This window comes from Penicillium longicatenatum (genome assembly GCF_028827895.1).
Source record: "Penicillium longicatenatum strain IBT 33135 chromosome Unknown contig_6_segment0_segment0, whole genome shotgun sequence".
Taxonomy (NCBI): domain Eukaryota; kingdom Fungi; phylum Ascomycota; class Eurotiomycetes; order Eurotiales; family Aspergillaceae; genus Penicillium; species Penicillium longicatenatum.
In genome coordinates, this window is record NW_026643123.1 from 1756532 (window position 1) to 1771823 (window position 15292).

Consider the following 15292-nt stretch of genomic DNA (forward strand, 5'->3'; position numbering starts at 1 on the left):
CGTGGTATCAAACCAGGAAGGATAACTAGAAGTAACGTAGGCGGGTCGGGGGTATCATCTTCATGCAGCCATAGACAAGCACTCATCGAGCAAAGAGCCTAGCTGGCCTCTATCCGCGGCAGTGCCTCCTTCCCAGTCCGATAGCGCATCGTCATCATCAATGTCCATTTCATCCTCATCGGCGGTCTTTACCTCAGCGACCTGACCCACATCATTCTCCAGTCGATCTTGTTTCTCGGTCTCAAGCTCATCTTCAAAGTACCCACCCTTGATCTGGTCAATGATTAGCGGCATATGACCAAGAACCCCACTGCTGAGCTCAAGTGTAAGTCGCAAATCCCTAACTCCGAGGGGTCTGCGAATGGCAGCTTCTCGAGCTTCAACGGGAAGCAGTCCGGTGGCAGTATCCTTTGCGATTTCGCCGCGCGTGAAAGCCAGTTCTTCCCGTTCCAGTTGCTGTCGGTACTTGCGCATCATCATGCCGTTACTTGTACCAGACGGACCGTTCGATCGGGTACGCGCGAAGACGGAAGAAAGGACTTCTTTCACAAATGTTTCTGTTGCAATCGCCATGAACTCGGCACATGGGAGGCCGGCCCCGCTGGGAAGGGACTCTTCATAACACATGGGGACCATGCGGGCATAGATAGACTCCGCGTCGGGGAACTCGCCAGTCTCGGCGGCGAGTGGTTGTGCATATCGTTTTCGGATTTCTAATTCCCAGTCTGCAAAAAATTGGACGTATTGGTTAGATCATCCTGATTATAGTGGGATAGTGCGCAATGCGACAACGCAAATAATATTTCAGCCGTAAGGGGAATGGTTCCTTACTGGTCTTGTTTAATCCACCAGCGCTTGCTGGGACCTGACTTGGAAGCTTAATTTGTTTCGCAAGGTGGTATTCCTCTAGTTCACTAGGTTTCACTTCGTTGGGGTCGCGCTAGAAAATGGCACATTAGCATCATCCTCGGCAGGGAAGTATTACCCTCAACCATCATTTTTTGTAACATACCTCTGGAATTGCCTTGATACGTCGTCGATCCCTTGGTGGCAGCTGCATCACCTCAGTCTTTAGTCTCTGCTCTGCAGCATCGCCCGAGATCGGCTTCGACACCATCGAAGGCTTATCATTGGCCGAAACCCAGTTCGCGACGCCATGATCGGGGAGGTCTCGCGTGAGATTTCCGAGAATCGCGCAGACAAAATTATTATGTAGATGTTCAGTTTTCGGATCGGCGCATAGGATATAATCGACTCGCGACGCGTATTCATTTTGGTTGTAGTGACCTAGAAGGGAGGAGGCCAGGAGGTCAGCACAAGTAGCTCAATTCAGGGCCAAGGAGCTTTATATAGGAAAACATATGTGCACAAAAGCTAGAGAAACGTATGCGCAGGGATTGTCATACCAAGTAAGAATAGGGCGGTCGATTCCTTGTACTCAGCCCACTGGTCCCCGATCGCGGCCTTTAGATCCGTGTAGGCATGCTCCAGGTCAAGGCGCGGAACGGAGTTCAGGGCCCTGGAGGATTTCACTGTTGCTGCAGCGTTTGGTGTCGCACTCTTTGCCGGATTTGACGCCGAGTCAGACCGACTCAGAGCGGCCGGGTCGATCTGCATGGCTGGAAGACTCGCAGGAGTGCGACGAGGCGAGGCCGAAGGGCGGCAAGTAGGGAGAGGGGCTACGCATTCATCAGACTCGGGCTGAGAATGAGAAGAGAAGGAAGTTGATGATGAGTTGGGATGGAGATGATGGATGATGAGGATGGAAGGGTTGAAGGTGTAGGTTTCCGCCTTGTCTCTCTCCCCGCCAGAACCGGATACCACCTTCGACCCCGAAACCAGCAATGATTTTATACTTGGTACAAGAACCGTCATTTGCCTGATAATGCCTCCATTCAGTGATATTTTATTGGGATTTTTACACGAGTTGTACTACGTCTTCACTCAAAACTCCGAATAGCTGCCCGATATCCGCGATGATCTCCGTGATCTCTTTCGACAACTGGCCAGTCACCAAGACTTGAGGATATAGTCAGTGATGGAACTCATGCCACAAATAAGATAGGGATCAAATACTTACTGTAGGCATATAGCAGAGCACAATCTTCATCTGTGGTCAGTTTAGAAGCTTCATGATCTTGACGGTAGCGATAGATACGAGCCAGCAGCCGGTCGCGTGCATGGTCGATACTAGGTAGGACATCGCTCAACGGGTATTCGAGCTTCATGGAAGATGCCATCACTAGGATTAACTCGAATGTCAGCTCCAAGACACAAGGCACGGTTTTTGAAGACAGATATTGCTAAAACAAGCCTTACCCGTTAGGAGGTGACTGATGCGAGCAGAGAGCTGCTGCCGTTCGACCGCTGTATACTGAAGTAGACAGATCTCGCCCGCCGTGGCAGTGTCACTTTTCATCAATTCCAGGTTCATGGCATGGAATGCGTTCGCCATGTTTCGGGTGCGCCGAATTATACTGGCATATGGGACATCATCAAATGCACACCGCAGCTCATACTCGGACCGTGCGGCAGCCAGAAGGGATTCAAGACGAGTGAGATATCGTTCAAGCTCAAGTCTCTCCCGGGCAGTCATGTATACAATGGATCGACCATTTCTGGCCATGGCCGATAGCGGGTCACGCTTCCAGACAAGACCCAGCCTCAACCAGAGAATACTAAGGCCATCCTTCAATCGGCTTCTGGCACTGATGGGCCAAATGAAGCGGGTGATGATGATACCCCAAATGCAACCAGACAACACTGCAACGACTCGGTGAAGGGCAATTTCAGTAATGATTGGGGTTTGGCCTCCTTCGTCGTTACGGCCATCCGCATCTTTCTGTGAGAGTGAGTACGCGTAAAGTACAGATAGGTTGTAGGTAAGCATGATAAACCGTCCCATGGGCCCATTACCACGAACAATGGTGATCCAGGCTGTCCAGGTGGCCATACACCATCCGACAAATGCAAGCCCAAAGACATTGCCACCGGTGGAATACCAGGCAAGAATGGCACATCCGGCCCCAAGACAAGTACCTAAAAAACGAGCGTAACCTGTCGTGTTGGAAGCACCGATTGTCATGGAACAAACCAGCATATAAGATAGCAAACCCCATTCCCCTCTCCAGTGCTGATAGAATGGCCGAGCAGAAGGAAGAAAAGCAGGCAAGGCGTAAAGGGCCGCACCGGCACCAACCTTGATCGCATATTTGGTGTCATCCCTTCGGAAGAATTCGAGCGATTTCCAAAGCCGATAGCCCACTCTCTCCTTGACAGTGCTCTCCCTATTTGGCCGTAAACGAGACCTCAATGCGGCCGTTAACCTGTCCTCTGAATCCATATTGCGTGAAAGCTGCATGTGTCGATAACTCTCTGCACCGCTAGATAGTTCTGGAAAGATGCATTAGGATGCTGGGTTATGGTTATAAAGGCAGCAAATGAAGACATCAATACACACCTGCATCAGCGCTTTTGTTTCCAACACGCCAGAACTTCATCCAAGACCAAGATCTACCATTCGGTCTTTCTTCGGTTTCTAGCTGCAGCTCGTCCAAGATGGCTAGGAGCTCATGGAGCTGCTCTCCAAATTCCAGAAGTGAGAAACTAAAATGACCGCAGCTAGCTGATACTTCTTCCAAGTCCGCTTCGGCTTCAGGGCTTCGCAACTTCATCTCTTCTGTTTGTTCGTAAAGCGACTTGAGGGTCTTTTGTCGTGACTCTCGGTAAAGTTCAAGAGCACGATCCAGACTGGTATGGAGTCGATTGTTCACCGAGACCTTGTAGTTTGGAGCTGGACCGAATGGGATTTCGTTGAAGATTTCCTTCATGGTAAACGTCAATGACCGCTGTGTCAAATGATTAGTCACAATAAGCTTGTTCTTTACAAGTTGTAGAGGCTTACCATGGAAGGACCAAGGTGGGAGATAAAAATGGTGAACACGTCAGCAGGAAGAAGAGATGCATCCTTTCCTTGCTGTGGTGCAGCATTATAGCTTCCACCTGGCGATAATTCCTCCTCGGGGCGTTCATCTATCGGTTCCAGGAAGGACCCATCTGGAAAAGACCATGAGCGCTCAAGAGATGCAACATAGTCGGCATATGGAGTAGGAAGTCCGCTTGAGCCAGATTCCCGAGAAATGGTCTCCCGAATCAGACTGAATTGAAGCTCTGCGGCACTGCGCAATCCTCCCATGTTATGAGTGATGTCCTGCACCCAGCGGACAAGCTTCTTCTCGAGCCGGTATTCCTTTTCGGTACCTCCCACGAAATGCTCTAATTTGGCCTCTCGAATCAATTTATCCAGTTGGGAGTAGGCCTTGCGATGCATTGTTTCCGCATTAATGAATTCCGCCACTGTCAACTCTTCTTCGGATCCGCTTAAGAAAGCATCTGTCATGATAGCTAGCATGGTCGCTAATGTATCCGTGGCTATGACCAGATTGGAACGAAGCTTTTTCCGTGCTGAGATGGGAACTATCAGAAACGATACCGCCATAGCCAGGACGACACCCATGATGACCATCTTCAAAACCTGAGAGATCTTCTCCAGGGAGAGATCGCCACTCTGGACGGCGCCTTCTTTTGTCAGAACAGTGATGGTTGACAGCGCCGTAAGCGAGCAGGCGACGTTTACCAAGGGATCACCGAGCCGTTGTTTAGTCCACCCGACAAATCCGAGTCCTCCACCAACGAAAATAATCAAGACCAAAGCATGGCCAAGCACCGGCAGATTCAGTGTGTCCTGGAAGAGGTTTTCAAGCAGCATACTCGTGATTGAAAGAAAGGCAGAATAACAAAACGCAAGCAGGGCGCAAACTAATGCGCGGTACATGCTTCCTATGGTTCTCGCTGGGTGGAAGTATACTGTCACGGTAGCCACCATATGCTTTCCATCCTGATGGCCGAGGTAGGTAGAAATGATCGGAATAAATGTCGCCATCGAGCCGAGTAAATATGCCAGACTGCACTTCAAAATTCCAATGCCTTGTTCGGAGATAATGAACTCATAAAATCCCGCCCACAGCTCTCGTGCCCGCGCGGAGATTTGTGTAGCGAATCCATCACGATGAGTCTCAATTTCGCCGGAGAGTAAGCCGCGCAATTCCTCATGATTATTTTCGTCGGGTACTGTTGGTCTCTCGGTGGGATTGCGCAGATTCACGAGGCCTTTGAGGCGCTGACCGGTTTTTGGGAGGACAAAGGTTGCCTGGCGCAGCTACACAAGCTGTTAGCTTTCTGGGGTTCGGGTTCGAGTTGTGGGAGCTCAGGCTGTGGACAAGGTACCTTGGGCCGCAAGAAGCGGCGGGAGCTACTGGAAGCTCCAGATGGTGACATATTAAGCTTCGCCTTGCGCTCGGACTCGGCGCGACTTACTTCGCGGTAAGGATCCCCATGGAATCGGTAAACACCGCAGTCGCTTCTTTGAATCGACGAAGTTGTACGGTTTTTGCTTGTGGGGGAAAAGCTGAGTTGGCAGACGCACGGTTTTGTTTGGTTGATCAATGCGGGTTACGGCCACGTCCCTTTTTGTTGGACCAACGCACCTCTATCAACATCCACAAGGAAGAAAAGTGGATATTCGCTAATAGAGTAAGCTAGCTACCCAGTATAAGTTGCAATCCATGCGGCTCAATGGTTTATCACCCAGAGATTCTTGACCAAGTCCGCCGGGGACTTCAATGCCGTCTAGAGTGGTTCCAGCTTTAGAACGCCGTAAAGATAATATCACCTTGCATCTCCGTTACACCGCACTTTTTCATGTATAAAAATGTCGCCTCTCAATAGCGTCAGCCCCTTGCACCTCCGTTCGAAAACCGGAGTTCACCTAGTACCTACAGTTAACCAACATGACGTAAGAGGCCATTTGATGCTTGAAACCCCTCTTCAACTTGAGAACCTATAAGCACACTTTCTGTCTCCAGGTCCTGGAGCTCGTTCATTTGTACTTCAATGCCCCCGACAGCCGAAAAATCATAGCCATCTCAATATTTGGTGATTCAGACCGTACTGCGTTCATCAGATATGTATGAGGATTCGTCGAAAGTCATGAGTGATATCGATTCCATGGACAGGAAGAAGTAACCCGACAATTGATAACATATAATGGATGGCAGCCATAACTAATTCTGTGGGAAGAGCGATTAAGCCATGCTTGGGTGAGATGCTTCCTGGAATATTAAAAGCCTATAGTTCGTGAGAAGCATACCTTTGAAAGTGGTTTAGCAACCAAGCAGACCGAGAGAACAGGTGGAGATGACAACACAAGAGATCGGTCAAGATTTCGCTAGTAGGGTCATCAAGGTTCTACCTCCATCTTTGGTGCAACAACGGCTACCGGCCCAGCTACCACAGTCGTCTGTAGAGACTACACAGACCTCCAGTCAATCGAGATTGATACGGCGGGCTAGGGCAAGAATTGTAAATCTAGACATGATGTAGCCTGTCTTCTTAGGCATTGAAATTAAGCTTCACACTTAGACAATGTTACCGTAATAAGCACCTGAGTAAGGGAATCGGATTTAGCACGCCGTGTCGTTCTTGACTACAGAATCCATCGGTAGTCGTGATGCACCGTAAATGCCTGCACGCTCATATAGACAGCTAAATACTGGACAATACACAAACTTCATTCAATTCATCTATAGCAAACCCTCAACACCCTCTTATTCATTGAAGTCCCTCAACCTTCCACACTTTCACTGCGGCATCAGCACCGGCCGAGGCGATCTTCGAGCTTCCCTCGACCCAAGTAACGCCATTCACACCCTCCTTGTGAGCGTTCTTCAGCTCAATCCAGTCACCCTGGTTGGCTAAGCTCCACACAAAGATATTAGTATCCAACGAGCCACTGACCAGATGCGATCCAGCCTGGTTCCAGGAAAGCGATGTGATCCGAGCAGTGTGTGCGGTCCACCGGTCAGTGACAAGGCTGCCATCTGCAACCTTGTAAACCAGAACGCGACCTCGCAAGTCTCCCACTGCGAGAAGGGAGGCATCGGGAGAGAACGCAAGGGTGGAGATCTGGTTGCGGGAGGCCTTGATATCAGTCTGGCCTGCAAGGCTGGAACTCGAGACCTTGCAGATCTCAACAGATCCATCTTCACCTCCAACGGCAGCAACAGCTCCATGGGCGGCCACGGTAGTGACAGAAAACTTAGGCTTGTATTCGCCGGTCTTCTTGCCATCTTGGAAAATCTCCACAGCCTCTGCGGTGCCAACCAATACAGTGGAATCGCCAGCGGCGACACCCTTCGGCTGCCCAGTCAGCTTGGAGGCGCTACCAGTGTATGTCATCGCAGCAACGTCAATGGAGCGAATGGTGTCGTCCCAGCCAACACTGTAAATTCGCCCAGAACCCTCTGGTGTGGGAGTGAGACCAGCAACGTAGCCGGGATGGCTTTCACCCTCGATCTCTGCCGCTGTGCCTGAAGAAACGTCCCAGCTGCAGACCCGTCCATCAAAGCTACCGGTGTACAAAGTCTCCTTGTTGTCCAAGGTGGTCTGGTTCAGGGAGGTGATACTCTTCTGGTGGCCTGAGACCACCTGGCGGAGCTCAGGAGTTCCCTCCACCAGGTAGTTCAGATCTCCACTGAGAGACAAACTGATAAGCAGGTTGTCGCTTCGTCCAGGGGGCCAGACAACGCCAACTTGCTGGTCGCGAACAGCCATTGCGCCCTCCTCTCCCAGAGTCCAGCTCTGGGTAGATTTGCCCGCTTCCACATCCCAGATCTTAACTGTCCGATCAGCACTGGCAGTGACGAACTTCCGAGAATCCTTGCTCCAAGAGAGGCCGAAGATACTACCCTTGTGCTCTCCCTCGCCAATCTGACCCTTGGTCTCACCAGTTTTGCCATCGTACAGCCAGATCTTACGGTCTCCGCCAACAGTGGCCAAATTCGAACCATCAGGACTGAAGCCAACACCATAGATATAGTTAGAGTGCTTGTCCCCAACTCCCATATTAAACTTAAAGGGCGCGCCGTGATAGAAGACCAGCTTTTTGTCATCACCTGCAGCTGCTGCACGCAGAGGCCTCTGCTGCCTGATCGAAACGGAGTTGATCTGTTGAGTGTGACCATAGATTTCTCCGACGGTGTTTCCACTATCCCAGGTAATGAAGTGGCCGTATCGCTGCTTCCCGTCACCTACCGCTGCGATTCGCTGCGAATCACCATCCCAGGCAAGATCGTTGATGCGGCCACTGACGATGTTGTACTCGCCCTTGGTAATACCGTCTCCAACGCAATCCCACACTCTCACTGTACCGGATGCATCACCACTTGCAACATAGAATCCAGAGGGGGAAAACCGAGCGACGGTCGTCTGAGCCTTGTGTTCTGTGTATTGGCGGGCGACTGCGGGGTCATCGATCGAGCGCAAAAAGATGGATTTATTGGACTGCAATCGTATCGGTCAGGGGCTATACAAGGAAGAGATTCATATGTAGGATCGTACAGCGTAGGCTAGTCGCTCGCCCTTGGGGTCTGAGGAGAGCTGGGTAGGTTGGCCACGAGTGGTGGAGGGGCTAGGAGCCCAGATGGACTCTTGAAGGGTGTCAGTTGCAAACATGTAGCAATTTCAAACCAAAGAATCCTACCATTTATGATTGACATTGAAGCGTACACCGGAATGTATCGGGGAAGGGGAGTTGTTTCAGGAAAGTTGAAGGGGAGATTGTTTATGGACTGACGTACTCGGCTCAGCTTTGGCGGGGACTTAACTCTATCTAGTAACATCCACCTTGCCGCATTGCAGGCAACTAACGCTAATCCCGCAGTGTCAATTCGCCTGCCAAGCTTGAAAGTTATGGATTCTTATAGCCAAGAAATCAATTTCAATTGCGCTAGAACTAATAATACATGTGAATGTGCCCCCGTTGATCTGTACAGTGCCATAATGCCATAACTAGCTTTAACTAGCCTCAGACATGAATCTCCCCCAAAATGAACATATTCTAGTAAAAGGAACTCATCTTTGACCTAGCCTCTGATGCCAGGATTTCAGGGTGTCGGTGGACAGAGGGCAAGAGACCAAGTCCCATGGCCCTTCGAATGGCCTTTGCAATCTTCCGCTGGTTGACAGGGCGCAAACCAGTCTGGTTGCGGTGCTTGATACGTCCCAGAGGGGACACATATTCGGACATGATAGCGAAGTTCTATAAAAGTAAAGAATGTCAGTGACCAAGGAAACAGGCGAAGGCAAGAAGTGCTGGATTTTGAGATCAAGTATCCGTACCTTGTGCAGGTCCAATGGGTTCAGGTTCAAGGCGTCAAAAGCATCAAATGAAGGAGCCTTGCGCTTGGACCATTTCTTCATCTCTGCCGGGCTAAGATCATGAGGAGCATAAATATCACCGGCCTTCCATTCGCGAGACTGGAATTTCTCCATAGCTTTGCTCTCGCCCTGGGACTTTTGATCTTCGAGGAAACGCTTGCGGTAGTTTGGGTGCATGCGTTGGTTGGAGGATGATTCTAGCGCCGATTGGTTAGTAAAAGAATTGAAACAGTTGCAAGCCTCAGAAACCGGAGGGGCCGGGGCATACTGAATGTTGACGGGGATCGCTGGGAAGTGAAGGCGCTCATGGCAGCGGTCGAACTCCAGCGGCATGCTGAGGGCACAGCATTTGTGGCGCTACGAAGCGATGAAAACAGATTCAACGACATAACGAGAAAATCTCAATAAAGTTGGAACTGGGATCGTGAGGTCAGGTCGGGAAAAGAATGAGATCAACGCGGAGCGTTTTTTCGCAAGTAGCGCCAAGACCGCCTTCCCGCCTGAGACCAGCTTTCTCCGCGTGTCGCGAACTTTTTGATCCGAGTTCACCCCCGACCAAACTTACCAACCTTTCCCGTCTTCTTAATTGGGAGAGTCCAATTGGTGCTGGAGGGCTTGTCCATATCAATCATGCAGTCTCATCTTTCGAAACGGGTCTTTCGGGCCATCATCAACAACGAGCCTCTACATTTTTCTCGATGTCGCCGAAACCAACTGCTGCATACCATTTCCCCCGCGCGAGTACGGCCTTGTCTGTCTAGTCTTGCTCATGTTCCACGGCGAACCCTTTTTGCATTCAGCGTGAACCCGGCGAATACCGGTGAGGGTCAACCCGAGACGTTGCCTACGGAAAAGGGTCTGAAGCCCATGACCGATTTGAAGCGGTCATTAGGGGATAAGAGCAGAGCACCTCCGAATCATACGCTGGTGAAAGCTTTCCAGTTGTTTTTCACGTCACGCGTTGAAACCCCAGGTGCCATCAACCTATTTCAGGCTCGCTTGCTGTCCATGACATGGAAACACCTGAAAGCTCAACAAAGCGAGCTCGAGGAGAACGAATGGCAGGATGTTTTCTCAGTGGAGAGCCTGGAAAGGATGCTGTTTGTGCTCTCTGAGGCACAGTGTCTTCCCGAGGCACGCGACACCATCCTTAAAATTGCACGCTTTGCCTATCTCGAGCTCTGTGCTGACCATGGTTTTGGTCCGAACTCCATAAGTCGGCCCGCACTGTTGATCTACATCAACTTGATGGCCTCAAATGGGAATCCCGAAGAAGCCCGCCATGTCATCATGAAGTTTGGAGGTCAATTTCGCGGGGCAAAACCATCGCCCTGGCTCAGTGTGATGAAGGGCTTCGCCTTGAAGGATGATCAACGCCAACTGCGAAAGGTCAGCCAAGAATTGGAGAAATTTGGTGTCAAATTTGATCAAGCCTCACACGAAGAGCTTACCTTGCTTTTGATCGAACAAGACCTTCCTACGGCAGTTCAAACAGTATATGAGTGTCCGATCTCTGGGAATTTGGAACCCTCTGTTGCTGCGAAGAGTGCTGCCATTCAGTATGCGATCCTCAACTCTGAGATCTCGTGGGCTAGGCCCATTTACGAGTCTCTTCCTCGAGATCCCAGCCCGGAGACCGTTGGCATCACTCTTCTTTGGGACGCAGCCCAGGGCAGTAGTGTGTCGTCACTCATGGAGAAGGTCAAGTCCTGGACCGGGACAAACTCACTCAAGGAAACCCTCACTATCGCCCATGTGAACAGTCTTATCCAATATGCAAACTCAATTTCAAACCCCCAGCTGGCTGCCGATTATGCTCAATTGGCTGAGCACTGGGGTCTCGTCCCAGATGAAAAGACACATCTGCTGCAGTTGGAGTCGTTCATCCAGGCCGGCAATGTGGAACAGGCACTTGCAATTCTTGAGGACCAGATTGATCCCAGTGTCCTAGCCAGTGATCACCTACCCCTAGCTAACAAGCTCATCACAATGCTTTGCTTGTCGGAGCAGAAAGACGAATTATTTCAACAAATCTCGTCTCTCCTCGACCCGCTTTTCCAGGAGAATGTGACGCTAAGTGCAGAGACCATTGCTGCATTGACGCGCATGTTGCTTTATCGTCACGACTGGGATGCTGTGTCAGAACTTCTTCGCCCCCGGCTAGGAAGCCTGGATGGTGAAGGCAAAGGCATGATTCGCACCGCCCTGACAGATTATATTATGGACAAGGGTCAGACAGACGCGAATGTGTGGGAGGTTTATCAGCTTCTCAAACTTGCGTTCTCCGAGACGGGTGTCAGCGTGCGCACCGAGCTTATGTGCTCTTTCTTCGAACGAAACCGTAGTGATTTGGCTTTCTTGGTCTTTGGACACATGCGCCAGGCCGAGGATTTGAGTCGCCGACCCAAGCCAGACACCTATGCTCGTTGCTTCCAGGGGTTGGCCCGCACCGCCGATGCGTCCAACCTGGAGCTTGTCCATAACATGCTCAAGCTTGATCTGGAAGTGGAGCTCAATACGCGAATCTTCAACGGGTTGATGCTCGCCTACGCGGCATGTGATATGCCCGATAAGAGTATGGCGATTTTCCGGCAGATCTTGCAATCGGACGAAGGACCCTCGCAGAAGACCATTGCGATCTTCTTCAAGGTATGCGAGAAGCACCACAACGGCGTGCAGGAGGCGATCAAAATGATGGCGAAGGTGAAGAAGCTGGAGATTACGATCGACCGCCGACTCTACACCGCATACATGGAAGCAGTCGCTTCCCAATGTGAGTTTGATATGGCGACTGAGGCCATCAACAATATGCAAGCGGAGATTGGAGTGGCCCCTACAAGTACTACGTGAGTATTTCGATCTTAAGAATTGAGATGCATGTGCTGACTTTCGTAGTATTGGATTGTTCTACAATGCAATTCCGTATCAGTACTGGAAGGATGAGGTCGAGAAATGGGCACTCGAGAAATACCCAGAACAGTGGATGCACTTGGCTCAAACCCCTCGAAGCGAGCATGAGGAAGGACTGAAGTTTGATGGCATCACGAATGAAGTGTGGGTTTAAATAACAAGGATGACAGTGTATACTATGCCACCCAAGTGTCGTGGTCAAAACTTACATGTAGTATAGATAAGGAATATCGAGTACTGTGCAGTCTATTTCAAAAATCTTCAGCGTATGTCCACGTGTGCAGTAAACCACCTTCCCAGGCGAGGTAAGTCATATTTGACCACCTGAGCAGGGCTTACAATTGTTTCAAGACGTTTCGAAGCTCAAACATTGAGTGTCAAATTGCTCGGTTGTACTAGACTGGTATATATGCACATAAGGATAACCACTATTATCCCTACTAGACTATATCTTAACCTAGGACTCTAGGACCTCACAACACACTTAGCGGGCACGGTTATCTCTTAGGCGTCTCTAGCCAGCACGAGTCGGGCCCCTATAGTAAGGCAAGATAAGCTAAACGACCAGAGATTAGGCCCCGGGCCGGGCTAACCATCTACGCACCCCCTATTTACTCTTATTCCCCCCTCTTATCCCCCCCTCGTATCCACTAGGCGCCGTAGAAGATACCCCTAGGGCGTTGTTCTACCTAGCTACTAGCTTAGGGTCCTAGATCGTCTCGGGTAGGGTCAACGGACGTGCTATAAAGGATACGACTCCAAGTTAGCGTGCGCTACTAGTAAGGGAAGGTTATGGTTTAAAAAGGCATATCGAGTAGAGCACGACGAATAACCGAGGGTAATAGAAGGCATGGACAAGGAAGATACCGGCTAGTAATGAGAGGTAATAAGGGGCATCGACGGCATGAGATCATACCCGAGCACTACAATGAATACATTAGCAACGTTTAAAAATTCGAAGACTTTGCTCCTCACTTTGGTCTTCTTTTGTCTGCAGCTTATGCAGGCAATAGAGACGTTGCGCCTCTTTTTTGATGACAGGTCATGGACGTGAAGTTGCGTGTTGGTCTGCTCTTTTGCAGGGAGCAGCCTGCGGGGAGCTCTTTTCGACATCCTGATGGTAAGATACAAGTAGGGGCCTTTGAAGAATTTGCCAGGGGAAAAGTTCAAGTAGAAGAGTAGAAGAGGAATGATCGATATATCCAGGGGTAAAACCAAGACTTGATTGTCGGCGGTCTACGTTAAGCGCAACTTTGTTTGCTTGACAAAGAACGAGTCGTGATTTGGATATTCCTTGCCAATGTTCATAGAGGTGCGCTGTGATATGGCTTTCAAGGGAATGTTGGCTGTTTTGAATAGCTTTGGGAGTCGATGACCTCTATCTTTATACTACATAGCACTAGTATTTAGAGACATGTTATAGAATCAGGTTTTTGATTGATTATTTGCTTACTTCATACGCTAACTGTTCTTTCTTTTCTCGGATCTGGCTAGTGGATCTCTTCGGGTTGTATTAGCAGAAGCCTAAAGAGAACCTTGAACCTGAGGCACCTCTAAGTGCAGACATCTCTGCCTCCCTCGATTCCTTTTTCCTCTCTTTCCCGAGATATTCAACGACAACATCTCCATGCTCCACTTCTCTGTCCCATCAAGTCTTCACCTGAGGGCAACCTTTGTAGCATAAGTGCAAAGTTCAGACTTGAAACTTCAATGGGCGGACATCCCACCTAGGCTTTGAATAAAGAGAATGAGTGAACGCCTTGAAAGAGAGCTATACGCCACGTTGAAGATGGAAAGGATAAAGCAAAAAGAAAGCGGCTATATCACTCCATCAAGACTGACTAATTCTCCTTTGAGTTGTTCAGTAGTTGACAAACCTTGCGACGCTCAATAATTGTTTCCGAAGATTTTAAACTTTGTAACTAGATAAACTATAGAACAGAAATGGTCATTCAAGTATAGGGTCCAATGGCTATCAAGGTATCACTAGTTATTGCTGCTACAGCATGAGAGTTACGTGAGGCGCAGATTTTGTCTGGAAACTCAGTCCGACATGACACATGTGCACTATGTATCTAGTCAAATGAGGCTCTTCTAGAAGCTCTGTGCGCAACACCGTATGGCTTGGCGCTTTCATTAGCGTCTAAAAGGCTTAGTGCACAGTTGACGGAAGACTATCAGCTGAGTGACATGTGCAATGGATTCTACGGTGTGGTGCCTCCTTTTGCTGGGTAGTATGACAAGATTTTATTTCAAGCAGCAGTTTGGGGGGAATTCTTACTCAAGGAAATACATAGCGAATTATGCTGCTGTTTTTTCAAGTAGCCTTGTTAGAACGCCAAGAACCTTGGAAGTGCTACATCTATATAGTTTCAAGCAGAGCGGGACTATACAATTGAATATCGCGCTAAGGAGCAGGTGAAAATAAGTGCATCATTGGCTCCCACTATATCTCGCCAATATATACACAAATTGAGTGTCTCTGCGCTTACATCAGACAGCATTTGAATGTTGTTCTGGTTGTTGCCTAAACAGGCTACCGTGACCAGAACAACAACGTTCTCATGATATCCATAGATTGTGCATAAATCCGAGATGCGTTTCACAATTCACATGAGAGTGGGTCTGCGAGTATCCCTGATGATCCGATTTACTCCTATTTGACTCTGCCTCAGTAGCGAAGATTGGGATGACTAGAAGCATGTAATTCACCATCTAGGCTCTAGTGCTCTGTAGTACAGGTGACACCCGGGTAATCCGCGGAGCAATGAAATGCATCCTTCATTCCCGCCCCCAAGACCACGTTCAGAGAACAGGCTTTCAACAACGAATCAGACCTCATCAGTCTTATACCCGAAGAGGGAACAATGCCGTTCATCCTTCTACCGCCCTTGTCATACACCTATCTGAATTACTGATCTATGTCAATTTCCATGCTTTTCACAGCAATTCAATGCTGAAAAGCAGTCTTTTTGTATATGATCATAACACTCAAACTTGTTCAACCACAAATCAAATTCCGAATACGCTTCCGAACCTCAATGGCAGTGAACAGTTCTGGCAGAATACTAATCCACGCCTGCCGAGGTCTTACCCATACAACGGT

At 49.4% G+C, this 15292-nt stretch overlaps 4 protein-coding genes across 4 annotated transcripts; 1 reads left to right on the forward strand and 3 right to left on the reverse strand.

The window, feature by feature from the left end:
* Positions 1–60: 60 nt before the first annotated feature.
* On the reverse strand, positions 61–5337 carry N7484_008850 (Transcriptional coactivator SAGA-type complex Ada1/Tada1; the record flags this gene model as incomplete). The annotated part of the gene is made up of 9 exons (XM_057119237.1): positions 61–725; positions 832–940; positions 1013–1287; positions 1407–1679; positions 2081–2242; positions 2320–3393; positions 3461–3848; positions 3905–5218; positions 5287–5337. The coding sequence occupies 9 exons, from the start codon at positions 5335–5337 to the stop codon at positions 61–63; spliced, it is 4311 nt and encodes a 1436-aa protein (XP_056968792.1).
* A 1332-nt stretch (positions 5338–6669) lies between these two features.
* Positions 6670–8571, reverse strand: N7484_008851 (WD40 repeat domain-containing protein; the record flags this gene model as incomplete). Its single annotated transcript, XM_057119238.1, has 2 exons — positions 6670–8400; positions 8458–8571. 2 exons carry the CDS (start codon positions 8569–8571, stop codon positions 6670–6672), a joined length of 1845 nt encoding a protein of 614 aa, XP_056968793.1.
* Positions 8572–8956: 385 nt separating this feature from the next.
* N7484_008852 (mitochondrial 37S ribosomal protein bS18m) lies at positions 8957–9584 on the reverse strand (the record flags this gene model as incomplete). Its single annotated transcript, XM_057119239.1, has 3 exons — positions 8957–9157; positions 9238–9473; positions 9545–9584. 3 exons carry the CDS (start codon positions 9582–9584, stop codon positions 8957–8959), a joined length of 477 nt encoding a protein of 158 aa, XP_056968794.1.
* A 322-nt stretch (positions 9585–9906) lies between these two features.
* On the forward strand, positions 9907–12340 carry N7484_008853 (uncharacterized protein; the record flags this gene model as incomplete). Its single annotated transcript, XM_057119240.1, has 2 exons — positions 9907–12122; positions 12172–12340. 2 exons carry the CDS (start codon positions 9907–9909, stop codon positions 12338–12340), a joined length of 2385 nt encoding a protein of 794 aa, XP_056968795.1.
* Positions 12341–15292: the final 2952 nt, after the last annotated feature.